Source organism: Equus przewalskii, chromosome X, assembly GCF_037783145.1.
Source record: "Equus przewalskii isolate Varuska chromosome X, EquPr2, whole genome shotgun sequence".
Lineage (NCBI taxonomy): Eukaryota > Metazoa > Chordata > Mammalia > Perissodactyla > Equidae > Equus > Equus przewalskii.
Window position 1 is genome coordinate 43,908,711 of NC_091863.1, and position 16,712 is coordinate 43,925,422.

General features: G+C 38.4%; 1 protein-coding gene across 32 annotated transcripts in view; it reads left to right on the top strand.

Moving 5' to 3' along the window:
• The window catches only part of HUWE1 (HECT, UBA and WWE domain containing E3 ubiquitin protein ligase 1), a 146,478-nt gene that overhangs the window by 78,450 nt on the left and 51,316 nt on the right, over positions 1-16,712 (top strand). For 26 of the 32 annotated variants that reach the window (XM_070605492.1, XM_070605517.1, XM_070605503.1 and 23 more), the window contains 8 exons: positions 2,669-2,726; positions 3,678-3,854; positions 6,911-7,156; positions 8,618-8,751; positions 9,526-9,620; positions 12,526-12,717; positions 15,498-15,714; positions 16,122-16,244. In XM_070605492.1, coding sequence (XP_070461593.1) covers positions 2,669-2,726; positions 3,678-3,854; positions 6,911-7,156; positions 8,618-8,751; positions 9,526-9,620; positions 12,526-12,717; positions 15,498-15,714; positions 16,122-16,244 — 1,242 coding nt within the window. The remainder of the gene's footprint in view (positions 1-2,668; positions 2,727-3,677; positions 3,855-6,910; positions 7,157-8,617; positions 8,752-9,525; positions 9,621-12,525; positions 12,718-15,497; positions 15,715-16,121; positions 16,245-16,712) is intronic. The other 6 variants (XM_070605514.1, XM_070605499.1, XM_070605500.1 and 3 more) reach the window with 1 other exon arrangement.

Here is a 16,712-nt window from a genome sequence, read left to right on the forward strand (position 1 = left end):
GGTGTTTGTATTTGGTCTTGAGACACATGGTTTTGTGCTAGAGATCTGGAATAAGGAAACTTCGCCACTACATTTCTACCACAAATACATGGGAGTTCTGTTTTACATTCAGAGGTGTTTAGTACAGGTTGTTCAAAATACTTGTCTTTTGGCCTCTTTCTTCTGCCTTCTAAATTGTTTGATCTGAACAAAACTGATATTGCTGGGGATGAATATACTTGCCAGTAAGTAACCAGGGTTTTTAGTTGGTGAACCATGGTTTATTTTGTGGTTGATTCCATTTACTTTGCCTAACTTAACTGCCTATGCTGAACAACTTGAAAGAAATGGATTATATAGGTAGTGTTTGAAATTTGAATAACAACTTTCTGGGCTTTAAAGGCAGCAAATACAGAGAAGCAGTTGTTCCCTGAATCATGGCGCAGTGGGAGGGGTCCTTTGCCAAAGTCAGCTGTGTTTCCCCAAGAGCTGGAAGAAAGATCTGATTCCTCCCATCCACCCACTCGCCCCAAAACACCCATGAGATCTGTTGTGCTATACACTGTACTATAACACTCAATTGGAATTGTTCTCCTTTACTTCTGATTAAGGGCTCCAGCACCATAAATACACATGTAAAATTGGCCAGAGTGAAATTGAATTTGGTAATGTGTGTATGTTTTGAAGAAGGGAGAGAGACAGGAAGTTTTTAATTTGACAGTTAAGGTAAATTAGTTCATTTGTCATGGGAGTGCAGTCTTTTATTGTTTCAAAGATGCTATGGGTCAAAGTTTCATGTGAGGTTAAGATTAGAATGACTTTTCTTAAAACCAATTGGTAGGGGGATTTCTACTGGAGAGAGTTGATCATTTTTACTATTAGTGTATGACGTCCTGAGCCTGGAAGCCAAAAGATGAGGGTAGGGAGAAAAGTAGTTACTGAATAATTTTGTTCCTGGAGTTGGATTAAGAACCGCTGTTGGTTTATTTTCTCTCTTGTTCTCCCCTACAACTTCCATCTAGCAAATGAAGGACGTACCTGGGTTCCATTTCATGATACTGCTTTGACTCTTTGCTATTATACTTGGCTTCTGCAAAAGGGCAGATGTCTCATTGGGCTAGAGCCACACCTGCACTCCTTAGCTGTAGAGATAGATCTCTGGGTTCTTTCCAAGGAGGTGCAACCAAGCAAGGATGGATAATTGTTGTAAGTAAGTAGCAAGGAATGCTGCAGTGGTTCTGAGGAGAAACTTTACCATCAAGGAAAGGTTTGTGATATTCCTGTGGAGTCATTTCATTCCTGGCTTATAGGTCCTCCCTTTGTACATAGTTCTTTCCCAAATTCTTCATTGAGCATGTTCACAACATCCTACTCAAACCCTAGCTTTGGATATTTTGTCTCTGAAGCCATTCGTGCTGCCTCTCCACTCTGCCTAGTCTACATTTTGCTGCCAAATGTCCTCCTGCCTGCTAAATCTTTATTCACATTTTATCTTGCTCAGAGGTGAGAAGAAGTGTTAGCTTCCTGCCAACTTCCTTCCCCTCTCTCTTTCCCTAGCTCTCCCTTCTTCCAACTCTGCCCTTTCTCCCCAAGTCTGCTCCAAAGGTCTATATCCAAAGTGCTCCTTATTCAACTCAAATTTTGTCCCTTCCTGGGGTTTATCTTTGGGGTAGATTTTGTGTCACTTCAATATACTTTGGGTTTTTTCCCTCTATTTATTTCTTGCAAAAGCCAAGATGTAGCCATTGGGCTAAAGGCTGCATTTTCTGCAGCTGTGGCATCATTGCAGCCTTCTGCTCTGCAGTGTAGCATTGAAACATCTGAAGCAAAAGACCTCATCACGGTTTTTGAGAATAGTTCAGGAACTGTTGTGACACAAGCACAGATTGTTAGGGAAGGAGGCCTTGGGTGTTAGCTTCATTTTTGACCAACTTTGTTCTGAATAGTTTGTCAATCTAAGCATGGAATTTTGAAGAAAATTAAATTCCGTTTCCTGCTCTCTATAACTTTAAACTTGATGCAAGAACATGGTAAGATGTTTATGTATTTGTTTCTTTGTCCTGGCACATTTCTTCAAACAAATGTTTAACTAGTCTCTTAATTGAACTTGCTTGGTTTTTTTGTTTGTTTTTGAGGAAGATTAGCCCTCAACGAACATCTGCTGCCAATCCTCCTCTTTTTGCTGAGGAAGACTGGCCCTGAGCTAACATCCCTGCCCATTTTACTCTACTTTATATGTGAGACGCCTTCCACAGCATGGTTTGACAAGTGGTGCATAGGTCTGCACCCGGGATCCAAACCAGCAAACCCCGGGCTGCCAAAGCGAAACGTGTGATCTTAACTGCTGCGCCACTGGGCCAGCCCCTGAACTTGCTTATTTTTAATATTTTCCTATTGATGAATTCCTCTTACAGTAGTTTGCCCAAGATAGGATAATGTCTTTTGAGATGTGTACGAATGCTGGGTTTGTAAAGGCTTGGTTTTTCCCTGTGTGCTCTCAACCTAGTCAGACTAGGAAAGCTAGCTTCAGAACTGATTTCAACTTTTTTTTTCTGTGCTTATATATTAAAGGCTATAAGTCTGACTTAGAGAAAGGCCTAGCATTTCATGCTGTTTCCCTTTCCTGACTTTGTTCTCTTGCACTAGTATTGTGAATTTCTGTGTAACTCACTCTTTTCTCCCTTAACAGGGTTGTTGGTACAGAGGAACGTATTCCTATTCCCCTCATGGATTACATCCTTAATGTGGTAAGATTCATGGTAGGGCAAACTGAGTAAAGGTGTGTGCTTTTCTGGAAAATGTGTGGGGATACCAAATAGTCAGTGATTTCCATGTTTATTTTTACTGGGACCCTTAAAGTGCAGAGCAATGGGGGAAAATGTGCAAACCTTTTCTATGAGACTGGTTTGCCAAAAATTAGCCAACATTCCCTTTTTTGGATATGCTCAATTTTCTGTCGTTTTACTATTCCCCTTTGGAAGCCAAGCAGGATTAGAGTGGGCTTTGTTAGGCCAATCTAGTAGTGTGTTGTTTGAATGTGTCCAATATATATACTTTTTCTCCTTACTTCTCATTTAACTTCCCGTGTGTTTCACAGGAAAAAGTGAAGAGTTTGAATTTTCCCAGAATTGTTTACCTATAAGGGGAAGCCCATTTAGCATTTGTTCTAGCCCATTAAGCACTTCTAAGACTGCCAGAGATGGTTTCTCTTGTAGCCTGTGTGTTTGTTGCCCCGCATTTTACTTTCTTACCCTTACAAAAATGCTTTGTTTGGTCCAATCACTCTTCCAGAGTCCTAGACTTCATTTGCATTATGAGCTCATTCGTGGGAAAGTATCCATGATGTTTGCTTCCAGGGGAGAGAGAATTCTTGATCATGCATGGAGCACTAAATGAGCAAATTATGAGATTAGACCTGATTCTGCCACTAATTCATGTGTGGCCCTGAGCAAGTCATTTAACCTCTGCGCTTTGAAATTATATGACTTTAGGTGTGGCTGAAAAGGTAGATTGGGAAGAAGTTGTAATTGTTCCTTATTTTCTGGATGTTTAAGGTCCTATCCCTGTTTATCTGAGGTTTTGGTAGTCTAGAAAATAATGATTACATGACTGTAAGGCTACCCCTGTTCTTACTCCAAGCTGGCCTTTTAGTTCCAAGTGTCAGGTTCTAACTATTTCTTAAAATTTTCATTACCTAGATGAAATTTGTGGAATCTATTCTGAGCAACAATACAACAGATGACCACTGCCAGGAATTTGTGAATCAGAAAGGACTCTTGCCTTTGGTTACCATTTTGGGTCTTCCCAATCTGCCCATTGACTTTCCCACATCTGCGGCCTGTCAGGCTGTTGCAGGTGTCTGCAAATCCATATTGGTAAGAAGCATCTGGCCAAATATTTTTGTTTCCTTTTAGAAATCAATTTCGCAGTACTTCTGTATACATGTTTTTACTGTGGTCTCCCCTTCAGCTAAAAAATAATGAAGAAATTTGTGGTTGTATACTACAAGTGAATTTTGTGACTAATAAATAGTGTGCTAACATTTGAGTTTATTGGAAGGGAAACTATATCTCCAAGAATGCTTCGGTACTGGGTTTTATTAGTGTGTCATCCTTTGTCGTGGATGCTTTCTAACACAATCTGATATTGTTTAGCCATGTTTTGTTTTTTTTCCTTTTTCAAGCTTGGTAGTCATGTATTTTTAAGCATAATTGACATATAGTTTATTGCTCAAATTTTGCCAAAATATGAACTTCCTTTATTTATTTTAAATAGTGGTAAAACACACATAACATGATATTTACCACTTTACCCATTTTTAAGTGTACAGTTCAGTAGTGTTAAGTATATTCACATTGTTGTGCAACCCACCTCCAGAACTCTCTTCATCTTGCAGAACTGAAATTCTATACCCATTAAGCAACAGTTCCTCATTCCCCTCTCCTCCCAGCCCCTGATAAGCACCATCCTACTTTCTGTTTCTGTGAATTTGACTGTTATAAGTACCTCATGTAAGTGCAACTCGTAAGGTATTTATCTTTCTGTGACTGGCTTATTTTACTTAGCATAATGTCCTCAAGATTCATCCCTGTTGTAGCATATGTCAAAATTTCCTTCCTTTCTAAAGGCTGAATGATACTACAGTGTATGTGTAAACTGCATTTTGTTTATCCATTCATTCATCGATGGACATTTAGGTTGCTTCCACCTCTTGGCTGTTACGAACGTGGGTGTGCACATATTTCTTCAAGACTCTGCTTTGCGTGTGTATGTATGTGTGTATGTGTGGTAAGAACACTTAAGATCTACTCTCATAGCAATTTCAAGTATATAATGTGGTATTATTAACTACAGTTACCATGCTTTACATTAGATCCCCAGAACTTATTCATCTTATAACTGAAACTTTTGTACCCTTTGATCAACGTCTCCACATCCCATTCTCCCTCGCTGCCCCCGCACCCCCCAAGCCCTTGGCAACCATCATTCTACTCTAGTTCTATGAATTTGACTTCTTTAGATTCCACATGTAAGTGAGATCATACTCAAGATCCTGCTTTCAGTTCTTTTGGTTATATACCCAGAAGTAGGATTGCTGGATCATATGGTAGGTCTGATTTTAATTTTTTGAGGAACCACCATACTGTTTTCCATAGCAGCTCCACCATTTCACATTCCGACCAGCAATACACGAGGGTTCCAGTTTTTCCAAATCCTCACCAACACTCGTTAGTTTTTGGTTTTTTGATAGTAGCCAATCTAATGGGTATGAAGTGAGATCTTGTGGTTGTGATTTGTAACTCCCTCATGATTGGTGGTGATGCACATCTTTTCATGTGCTTATAGTCTACTTGTATATCTTCTTTGGAGAAATGTTTTTTCAAGTCCTTTGCTCATTTTTTAATGATATTTGTTTTTTCTTGCATTCTTTATATATTCTGGATATTAATTTCTTATCAGATAAATAAATTGCAAATATTTTCTCCCATTCCATGAGTTGCCTTTTCCCTCTGTTGATAGTGTCCTTTGATATACAAAAGGTTTTAATTTTTATGAAGTCCATTTTATCTTTTCTTTTACTTTTGTTGCCTGTGCTTTTGGTATCATATCTAAGAAATCGTTACCAAATCCACTGTCATTCAGCTTTTACCCTATGGCTTCTTCTAGGTGTTTTGTTATAGTTTTACCTCTTAAATTTAGGTCTTTGATCTCTTTTGAGTTAATTTTTTTATATGGTGTAAGGTATGGTCCAACTTCATTCTTTTGCATCTGGATATCCAGCTTTCCCAACGTTGTTGAAAAGACTGACCTTTCCCTATTGCAGCCTTGGCACCCTTGTCAAAAATCTCTGGACCATATATGTGACGGTTTATTTTGGGGCTCTATTCTATCTCATTGGTCTTGATGTCTGTCTTTATGCCAGTACCACACTTTTGATTACTGTAGCATTGTGGTAAGTTTAGAAATCAGGAAGTGTGAGACCTCCAACTTTGTTCTTTTTCAAAATAGTTGTATCTACTCAGGGTCCCTTGAGATACTTCTATATGAATTTTTAAGAGTTTTTTCTATTTCTGCAAAAAAAATGCCATTGGGATTTTTATAGGAATTACATTACGTCCATGAAGCTCCTTTATTAACCAGGTTGTGCAGTGATAAGTAATTTCTGCTCAATCAGAAATTCACTTGCTTATGGACTTGGAAAGATCCATAATTGTGACATATCTGCATTTAATGTTTTATTTTGCTTTACTCTCTGAATGTTTAATTAAGTCCTGTTCATAAGAGAGGGGGAAGGGGACTGTTCCATCTTTATCCTACCTCTAAGATACTGTGTGAGGATGGATAGATTTATTTAAAGCCATAGGAAAAACACGTAAGTTCTCCTATCTTTGAATGGCAAGTGATTGTGTTTTACTGTCAGATTTTTCTGCAGACTAAAAAGAAATTACAAAAGCCATATAATCATTGAGTTGTCTCATTAAAAAAATTCCCAAGCTGATGCCTATTCTAGAATCGTCTCTCTTATTGTGGGAAGAAAAGAACATTTGTAACAGTGGTTTGCTTCCATGCTTTGGAACATTGCCTCTGTTAACATTGCTCCCTGTTGAGCAAAATGTGGAATTAATCTTATAACATGGAGTCCTTTCTATAACTGTATTCCAGTTTGGCCATCACAAGCTTTTAAATATGATTGGCTCACATGTTTGAAAGCCTCTCATTTGAGAAAAGTAATGTGTCACTCTAGAAGGAGGTGTTGAGGTATGTCGTACCTCTGTTCATATCTTGGCTCTACCAGTTACCAGGTGAGAGACCTTGGCCAGGTCTGAAATTTGTGAGACTTGTCTTCTACTTCTTCCATTGTGACTATTAAAGACATGATGCATATGAACTTCCCTCTACATTAATGCTTTAATTATTGCTCTTGTTTCAGACACTGTCACATGAACCCAAGGTCCTTCAGGAGGGTCTCCTTCAGTTGGACTCCATCCTCTCCTCCTTGGAGCCCTTACACCGCCCAATTGAATCCCCTGGGGGCTCAGTGTTGTTGCGAGAACTGGCTTGTGCCGGCAATGTTGCTGATGCTACCCTCTCAGCTCAGGCCACACCTCTACTGCATGCACTTACTGCTGCGCATGCCTACATCATGATGTTTGTTCATACTTGTAGAGTCGGACAGGTAAGAAGTATCTTAGGGGTGAACGTGTTGGTTTAAAGCCAGTGAAATACCTGGGGCGTATGTATCTGCATCTTACTGTGCTTAGAAGCAGCTCTACCTGGGCTTGCTGCTGAAAGAACAGTTTTAGGGTGAGATTTTTTTTTTCCCCCAATAGGCGACTTAGGTTTATTCGTTAAGTTGCTATCTAGTTTCACTTTCCCTTAGTATTTTTTTTCGTTAGAAGTTGGATGACCATATAATTTGTTTTGTGAACTGGACCTTCTTGCGAGTGAAAGAGGTGATATAAATAAGAGCCATTAATAGATCTGTAGCATCCATATAGGCCAACTGGGATGTATAGTCACTCTTTTTAGTGGACAATTCTCATTTGGGGGCTCCTCTGGCCTTACTACTTCCTAATCTTTCTACATATGCATGTAGGCCTGATAGTGGGATGGCAAGAAGGAAATTTGACCACAGAACATTTAAGTCGATGGTAATTAGCATAGATTACTAAAGATTTCCTAAATGTCAAACCCTATGCCTACAATCCATGTGAGCTTTCTCTTGTGGTCCCAGAAAGGCAGGTTTTTTGTGTGCTCACAGTTTTACCACCTTTAGTTCTCAAGTAGTCAATTCTAAAGATTAATGTGGGGGCCGGACCCGTGGCTGAGTGGTTAAATTCGTGCACTCTGCTTCCGCAGCCCAGGGTTTCGCTGGTTCGGATCCTGGGCGTGGACATAGCACCACTCATCAGGTCATGTTGAGGTGGCGTCCCATATAGTACAACCAGAGGCACTCACAACTACAGTATACAACTATAGTACCGGGGGGGTTTGGGGAGAAGAAAAAAAGAGATTGGCAACAGATGTTAGCGCAGGTGCCAATCTTTAAAGATATTAATCTTTAACATTTTAGCATTGACATTTTAGCAGCCTGTTTTATGTTGTTGAGCAGGAGTGTATTCTTTGGATCAAATCAAATGAAAAGCACAGTTATAAACTATTTAGGAAGTAATTAAATTACATAACAAAGCTCAGATTTATGACTTTTTCTTTGTTAAATGAAATAAAATTAATGGTAAATGTTCAATTCAGAGAATTAAATCTTACATATTTATTCAAGTAAAGAAATAAGAGGGAAATAACAAGCCCCCCAACCACTTAAAAAAATAAGAAAGCTGTCATTGAATCTACAAAACTTTCTTTGATTTAGAAAACAAAGTTGCCTGTCACTCCTGTCTTTCACTTTACAAAAAACAATGAGAAGGGGAGTTTGGAGATGAATTGTAAATATTGTAAGAGAATACCTTGCGGAACTGTGATGTTAAATATAGAAATTTGAATAAAGTAGGCAACTCTGTGAGAATAACAAGGAAAGAAAAATAGTATCCTTTATCCTTCTTAAACATAGTTGAAAATTGATTTTGAGTATGATTCCAAGGGCATCCTAAAGAGCAACTTCATTTTACTTTGGTTGCAGAGTGAAATTCGTTCCATCTCTGTAAACCAGTGGGGCTCTCAGTTGGGTCTAAGTGTTCTGAGCAAGCTGAGCCAGTTATACTGTTCGCTGGTGTGGGAAAGCACTGTCCTCCTCTCCCTGTGTACCCCAAACAGGTAAGGGAATGGTCATCTCTTTTATTATCGCTGTTTTTCGTAACAGAAATTAAGCTCCTTGAGCCAGGAGGATTGCTTTGGTCAAGGATAGAAGGGTCTGTTAAAGAGTTCAGAGGCTTCCTTGTCTGTCTGTTCAAGCTGCTATAACAAAATATCACAGACTGGATCCTTATAAACAGCAGAAATTTATTGGTCACGGTTCTAGAGGCTGGAGGTCTGCGATCATGGTGCCACCATGCTTGGTTGAGGGCCCTCTTCTGGGTTGTTATTGTATCTTCATGTGATGGAAGGGACTAGGAATCTCTCTGGAGCCTGTTTTATAAGGCACTACTCCTGTCCCATTCATGAGGGTTCCACCCTTATGACGTAAGCACCTCCCAGAGGCCTTACCTACTAATACTACAGCTTTGGGCATTAGGATTTCAACATGTGAATTTTGAGGGGACACAAACATTCAGTCTATAGCATTGTCCCTCCCACTTACCAGCCTAGGGACTTGGTTACAAATGTGTCATCTTGTGCATCTTTGATCTAATATCCTGATTATGCTGTGTCGGTATGGTAGGTACTTAAATTTTGATCCTGTTGTTAGGCAGATCTAGAAGTGAGTTGGAAACCTTGTTGGATGCTACCTCAGGACTTCAATCATTGACGATGTTTTATTAGGTTAACCTGCTTTAGGAGGGATAATGTCAGCCAAGCAGGTTAGAGAACAAGCACAACATAAGAGGTGAGCTATCTGGGTTTTTTTGCTTACTGTTTCTCTTGTTGCAGCCTACCATCTGGGTGTGAATTTGGCCAGGCGGACATGCAGAAATTGGTTCCAAAGGATGAGAAGGCAGGTACGACCCAGGGCGGAAAAAGATCAGGTAACTCCAAGAAAGTAAAATCTTAGTCATTAAATCTTTTATGTTCTGTTTCTGTGTCTTTATAGGTCTACAGTGAAAGTTTAGTTAGCTCTATCATCTGTAGTCCTCAATTATTTTCCTTTCATTGATTTTTAATTAATAATTTTAAAAATTAAACTTTTTTAGTCATTTTCTCTATAAAAACGTATACACAATGGTAAAAATTACATGTTGTAGAAAGAAGAATCACCTATATTTGTACCACAAAATCTGTTTTGTGTCTGCATAATAATCTTTTTCCCTAGGTGTATATTTTATTAACGTTGTTGTGATTATCTTAGATATAATATTTCATAGATCTATTTTCATTTAACATTAAATACCATGTAAAAGTACTATGAATTAACCATTTCCTGTTAAGTTTCTAATGTATTATTTTGAAAAATGAACATCTTTGTACATAGTTTTATGCAAATAGAAGGTTGGTTTCCTAGAAATTATTGTATCAAAGGGTATGGTGAGACTTTAACTTTTTTTATGCTTATTTTTCAGAAGCTTAATTTTATAGGTTAAAAATGGTGAATGATTCTTTTAAGTGGCTGTGGAACACTTTGGAACTACACTGTCCAATATGGTAGCCACTAGCCATGTGTGACTGTTGAACACTTACCATGTGGCTGTTACAACTAAAAAACTGAATTTGTTTTTCTTCCTCCCTTACTCTCCCTCCCTCCTTCCCCTTCTATCTGTCTGTCTCTCTTTTCTCTTGTTAAAGGGAGGGTGTTATGGGTTGAATTGTGTCCCCGCAAAAAATTAGATGTTGAAGTACTAATTTCCCAGCACCTCAGAATGTGATTTTTTTATTTGGAAATAGAGTTGTTGCAGATGTAGTTAAGATGAGGTTATAGGTTGGATGGAGAAAACTGAATTTTTAATTTTTATTTAAATACAACTATTACTCTATTCAGTTGTTAGAAGACTTTTAAGTATGTTTGGAACAACTTGAGTCTGTGAGTCTATATTTTCAACTAAATTGTATGAAATATAAATATAGATCAATTATTTTAATGAAAATTTAATGTCTGAATTGAGATGTCCTGTAAGTATAAATTAGATACTTGGATTTTTTTTTTTTTTTAAAGATTTTTTTTTTTTTTTTCCTTTTTCTCCCCAAAGCCCCCGGTACATAGTTGTGTATTCTTCGTTGTGGGTTCCTCTAGTTGTGGCATGTGGGACGCTGCCTCAGCGTGGTCTGACGAGCAGTGCCATGTCCGCGCCCAGGATTCGAACCGACGAAACACTGGGCCGCCTGCAGCGGAGCACGCGAACTTAACCACTCGGCCACGGGGCCAGCCCCTAGATACTTGGATTTTTAAAAAATATTTAGTAGAAAAATGTAAAATCTCAATAATTTTCATATTTGATTACATGTTGAAGTAATACTTTTGATTATATTGGGTTAAACAGTATATCAAAAATTATATTTGTTTTGAATGTGGCTACTAGAAAATTAAAGTATATATGTGGCTCACATTTTATTTCTATTGGACAGTGCTATTTTGGAGAATAGCTTTTATGTTATATCAAAATAAAAATTTCGAATTGCAATCAGAAATTATACACAATTTTCTGACTCTAATGCAACAAACCTAAAATTGATAAAAGCAGCTTTTCTAGAAAGTTTTTTTCCTCCTAGATTCCACATCAGGGAGGAAATAAATTTGATAAACTGTTAAGAAAACAGTGAAGACAGTTTTATGTATGAAAACCTATTAGATATGCTTAAAAATTATACTGAGGGGCCAGCCCAGTGGTGCAGTGGTTAAGTTCACATGTTCCGCTTCAGTGGCCTGGGGGTTCCTGGTTCGGATCCCAGGTGTGGACCTACGCACCACTTGTCAAGCCATGCTGTGGCAGGCGTCACACATATAAAGTAGAGGAAGATGGGGATGGGTGTTAGCTCAGAGCTAATCTTCCTCAAAAGATATACATATATATTATACTGAGATTGCTAAAGATAGGGAAAATGCTAAGAAACTAATAAAGAAAGCAGACCATAACTTATGAAACAACAAATAAGGACTTAAATGACAGCCAGTTATTATAGGAGAGGGAACGATAATTAATAAAATATACACAGACCTCTGGCAAAGTTAATTTTGGAGAAAAATGGATCAAATGAAAAATCAAAATCTCAAATTTAGTCAAAATATGCCAAATTTAATTCAAGGAAAGAATGAAATAATTTACTAAGAACTAAGAACAAAATTAGACTCACTGTCAAAGAATTGCCTCGCCTAACAATCTGGATATTTTCTTTTCCAGCAGTTTCACATGTTTAACAAGGATAACTCCATGTCCACATAGTTTTTCCAGAAAATTACAAAGCAAAGTTGGTTGTATTTTATAAAGTTTACCTAAAGCTGATTCTTAGATATAAGAGCGCACACACCCAAAAAAGACACATTTCACGTTCATATACAAAAATCTTAAATGTTAGGAAATATATTTCTTCAGTGGTAATCTGTGATGTCCAATTTGAGTTTATTAATAAGCTATAAAATTCTAGGGGGACATGTGCCTTGACAGCATGGGGGCACCATGCACATTGTAGCCTATATGAATGGTATCCCCTGGGTGATACAGTGTCTACAGTCTTCCAAGGTAGCTCTAGATTAAGACTGTTCACATGCTCTCACTGAAAGATAGCAGTATTGGCTACTTAGAAGGACTCCAAGGAGAGGAGCATATCAGTACAGTTTTGAGGAGTTTTTGGTTTTTGTTTTTTCTTTTCAGATATAGGAAGTCTTGGACATTTAAAGAGTAACAGACACCATAGATAGCTCTTTCTTGGAACTCTTCAGAACAAGGAACCAAGTAAGTGCTGGCCCAACATGGTCTTATTGCTCCCCTGTTATGTCTGCAGATGGAGAACAGGATGGAACGGCTGGAAGTATGGATGCTTCTACCCAGGGCTTGTTGGAAGGCATTGGGCTTGATGGTGACACATTGGCTCCCATGGAGACAGACGAACCTACTACTTCAGACTCTAAGGGCAAATCTAAAATCACGCCTGCCATGGCCGCCAGAATCAAGCAAATCAAGCCTTTATTGTCAGGTGAGTGATTCTTTTTCTCCTCCCTTTTCTGGCTTTCACAGCTTCAACTGGTTATCAGACAAATTGAGTTGGTAAGACTGTGTTGCTTCCTTTAAGGAAATTTTAAACTTTGGTGGCTCGTTTTCAGGTGTATTTTACTGAATGTTTGCTTTGTGACAGGCTCTGTACTAACTGCCAGGGGTATAGAGATAAGACAGTCACTTTCTGAAAGCCATGTCTACCCCTCCCTGTCTTTAATTCCTTCCCTCCTACTCACTCTTCAACTACTGCAAATGGCTTCTGCTCCTACCATTCCACTAAAATATCTCACCAAGGTACCTACAACCTCTTTATTGCTAAGTTCATTGGATACTTTTCAGACCCCTTCTCACTTGTCTAAAGCATGATAGTTGACCCACCACCTTCTCGAAATAGTCTTTTCCTGGCTTTTGTGGTATTAAGCTCTCTTACTTTCCTGTTACCTGTCTGGCTACTCCACCCAGTCGCCTCTTCCTTTCTCCTTTAAACATAGATGGCAAGTGACATGGTTGATTTATGTTTTAATAAAGTCACTTGGGCAGTTCTCTGGAGACTACATTAAAAAGATATAAGATCACATTAAAGATGTGTGCTGATCTGTCTTTGTCATCTTGCGCCCCTTAATATAATGTCAGTGTTGTGGAAAACTTTTTTTATGTTCCTCAGGATTTGCCACTTTCTGACACCTTAATGTAAAAGAAAGTGAAGGCATAACTCCTGTGAATCTGGAGTTCTGCCTAAAAGCAAGCAGAAAATAGCCTTTGGTGTTTCCATTTGTTACCTTAAACCTCCTGGAATTTTATATTCTGTTCTAATTTAATTCTATTCCTTTTGTTTTCTAATTTGTTTAATTCTACTCCTTTTAACTGAAAGTCTATCACCGCTAACCCCAAATTGAATGAAAATTAACCATCCAAGAAGATGCTCATATTTACCTCCTCTTTCTTTGTTAGACCTCTTGGACTACTATGACCATGGACCATTCTGGGGTTTCCGTGTGGACCCATCCTGTGCTTTTGATGTATACTTCTCTGTGGTTACTGGCTTTTTGTTTTCCTCTCTTATCCTTGCCAACTACCTTTTAGCCACTTTGTTGTCTGTTCACCTGAAAGTTAGGGCGAAAAGGTGCAAACTTAACGTTTGGATGCATTAGGTTTTTAGAGTCTGGGCATATCCAACCTCCAGCCAGGCAGTACAAGTGTCGATAGTCTATTCCCTAATCAAGATTAGGAAATCCTGGGGCCAGCTCGACGGCATAGTGGTTAAATTTGCACGCTCTGCTTTGGTGGCCTGGGGTTCACAGGTTCGGATCCTGGGCACAGATGTAGCACCACTCATCAAGCCACACTTTGGCAGCATCCCACATAAAATAGAGGAAGATTGGCACAGATGTTAGGTCAGTGACAATCTTCCTCAAAAAAGAAAAAAATTAGGAAATCCTAATTCGGATGGATTAGAAAGAAGAAAGGCCTGTTCCTTTCTTCTTGTGCTCTATACATCAGAACTTACTAAGTTTAGGGTATGATATATGATGCCAGCTCAAGTAGAGCCTGTTTTTCACAGTAGGTTCATATGTGCATGTACATAATTGAGGTGTACTTTGATTCAGACCTAGCTTTTCTTATCTCTGGATCGTAATGAAATAATGTTTATTTCAGAAATGCTGTGGCAGTATTTTCATTTATGCTTTTTAAGAGTAATAATTATTCATTGGAGAAATAGGAGAGTACAAAGAAATGTTTTAAGGAAAGCGAGGAAACACCCAAATACGATGTGTTTAGACGTATTTTCTTTCCCTTTTTCTATACATTTCCTTTTACTCATTTATATTTGGATTCTGCTTTTTTGGATTTTGGGTTCTGGTTCAATAATATGTACCAAAAAGTATCCTACAAAGATGAAAATTTGAAATACTTAAAATCTACCTAACACCTTAAGAAAGGCACTTATAAAATTTTATGCTTTTCCTAGCAATCTTTTTCCTTTGGGGACCATATAATTTAATGTTGTAATGAGACAATGTATAGTGTATATGATGTTCTTTTCTGGTCTAAGTTGTTAACATTTTTGCCCTTTTTTAAATTAATTAATTAATTAATTTATTTATTTATTTATTTATTTATTTTGGTGAGGAAGAGTGCCCCTGAGCTAATATCTGTTGCCAGTCTTCCTCTTTTTTTCTACTTGAGGAAGATTGTCACTGAGCTAACATCTGTGCCAAACTTGCTCTGTTTTATGTGTGGGACGCCACCACAGCATGGCTTGATGAATGCTGTGTGGGTCCACACCTGGGATCTGAACCTGCAAACCCCAGGCCAGCAAAGTGGAGTGCATGAACTCAACCACTATGCCACCAGGCCGGCCCCCATTTTTGCTATTTTTAAAGTTCTCTGTAAGCATTTTAAGTGACTCCATAATCCAATAGATGTGTCATTTACTTAACTAGTTCGTGTTGCCATATTGCTTTCTACAGAGGTAGTTTCAATTTATACCTCCTCTAACAATGTGAGTGCTTATCTTGTTTTTCACATTTGTTATATATTGAATGCCAATGTACTTCTCTGTCTCCCTTCAAAAGAAGCATTTATTCCCTGTGGAACTTCCTTTTTGGATTATCATATGTAGAGACATGTTTAAGTGTTTCCTAGGTGTCGTGTGGGAGGAATTGGTCAGTCACAAAAATGTATTAACAGTAATGTGTCTGTTATAATGAAACCATTCTGAGAATACTTTACAGCCTTATTCTGACTTGTGGGTTCCAGCTTCCTCCAGATTAGGCCGAGCACTTGCTGAGCTATTTGGACTCCTTGTTAAACTTTGTGTGGGGTCTCCTGTCCGCCAAAGGAGGAGCCATCATGCTGCCAGCACCACCACAGCACCAACACCTGCTGCTCGATCAACAGCCTCAGCCCTCACTAAGCTTCTCACAAAGGGCTTATCTTGGCAGCCTCCACCGTATACACCTACTCCCCGCTTCAGGTGAGGTTCTGCTTGAGATGCAGAATGAAATTGATCCCTTCTCTACTTGAATGGAGAGTGAGCCGCTGAATTAGAGGACTTGGAGGTCCCTTGTTTACTCTAGATTTGTACCTCAAATACAGTTTAAAGTACTTATTTTGGTTCTACCTAGTCTAGAATATAGAGATTTTAAAAGCATTTATAATCAAACTGCATTTCAATAACCTTGTAATTCTTAGTAGATGGGAATTGTCACCGTTTTTTGCCTTAGAAATTTTAATAACCAGACTAGTCACCCCACCTGCATTACAGTCAGTCAGTCAGTCATTTCAGTGCAATGTTAAATTTTACTCTTGCCTTTTACTTGAATTTTCCATTGCTTCTGTATCTGTCTTAAGAAGGTTAAATTTTTTCCTTTTCCCTTTCAGGCTGACATTCTTCATCTGTTCAGTTGGTTTTACATCCCCAATGCTGTTTGATGAGAGGAAGTATCCCTACCACCTCATGCTACAGAAATTTCTCTGCTCTGGAGGCCACAATGCTCTTTTTGAGTAAGGATCAAGTTGCTTCCCAGAGAAGCATTTCTTGGAGTTTAGTCTTTTCTGTGTGCCTTAGCAGCTCACAACTTTCTAAGTCACCTATCCTGTGACAGTGGGATACATAGAGACAGCCACTGGTTGTGCTCTTTCATGTTTTGGAAACTAGTTCTATTTGTCTCCATCTTCCTTGGAGGGTGGGATTCAGCCTAGAGGTGTTTGTAAGGGTTTCTGCTTTTCCTTATTTGGTTTCCAGCACTTCGTACATATTTTTCTAATAGACTTGTCCTTTTCTGTTGTTTCTCTGAATATGATAATTTTTTCTACTTCTCTTGGTCAGAAGATTCTAAGCTGAGTTTCATTTTGGTTGTTTTGTTTGTTTTGGCTTTAAAAGGTAAAGCTAGAAACTATGGTAATCATTTTGCAATATATTTGTGTATCACATCATCATGTTGTATACCTTAAACTTATATGTAGGTCAGT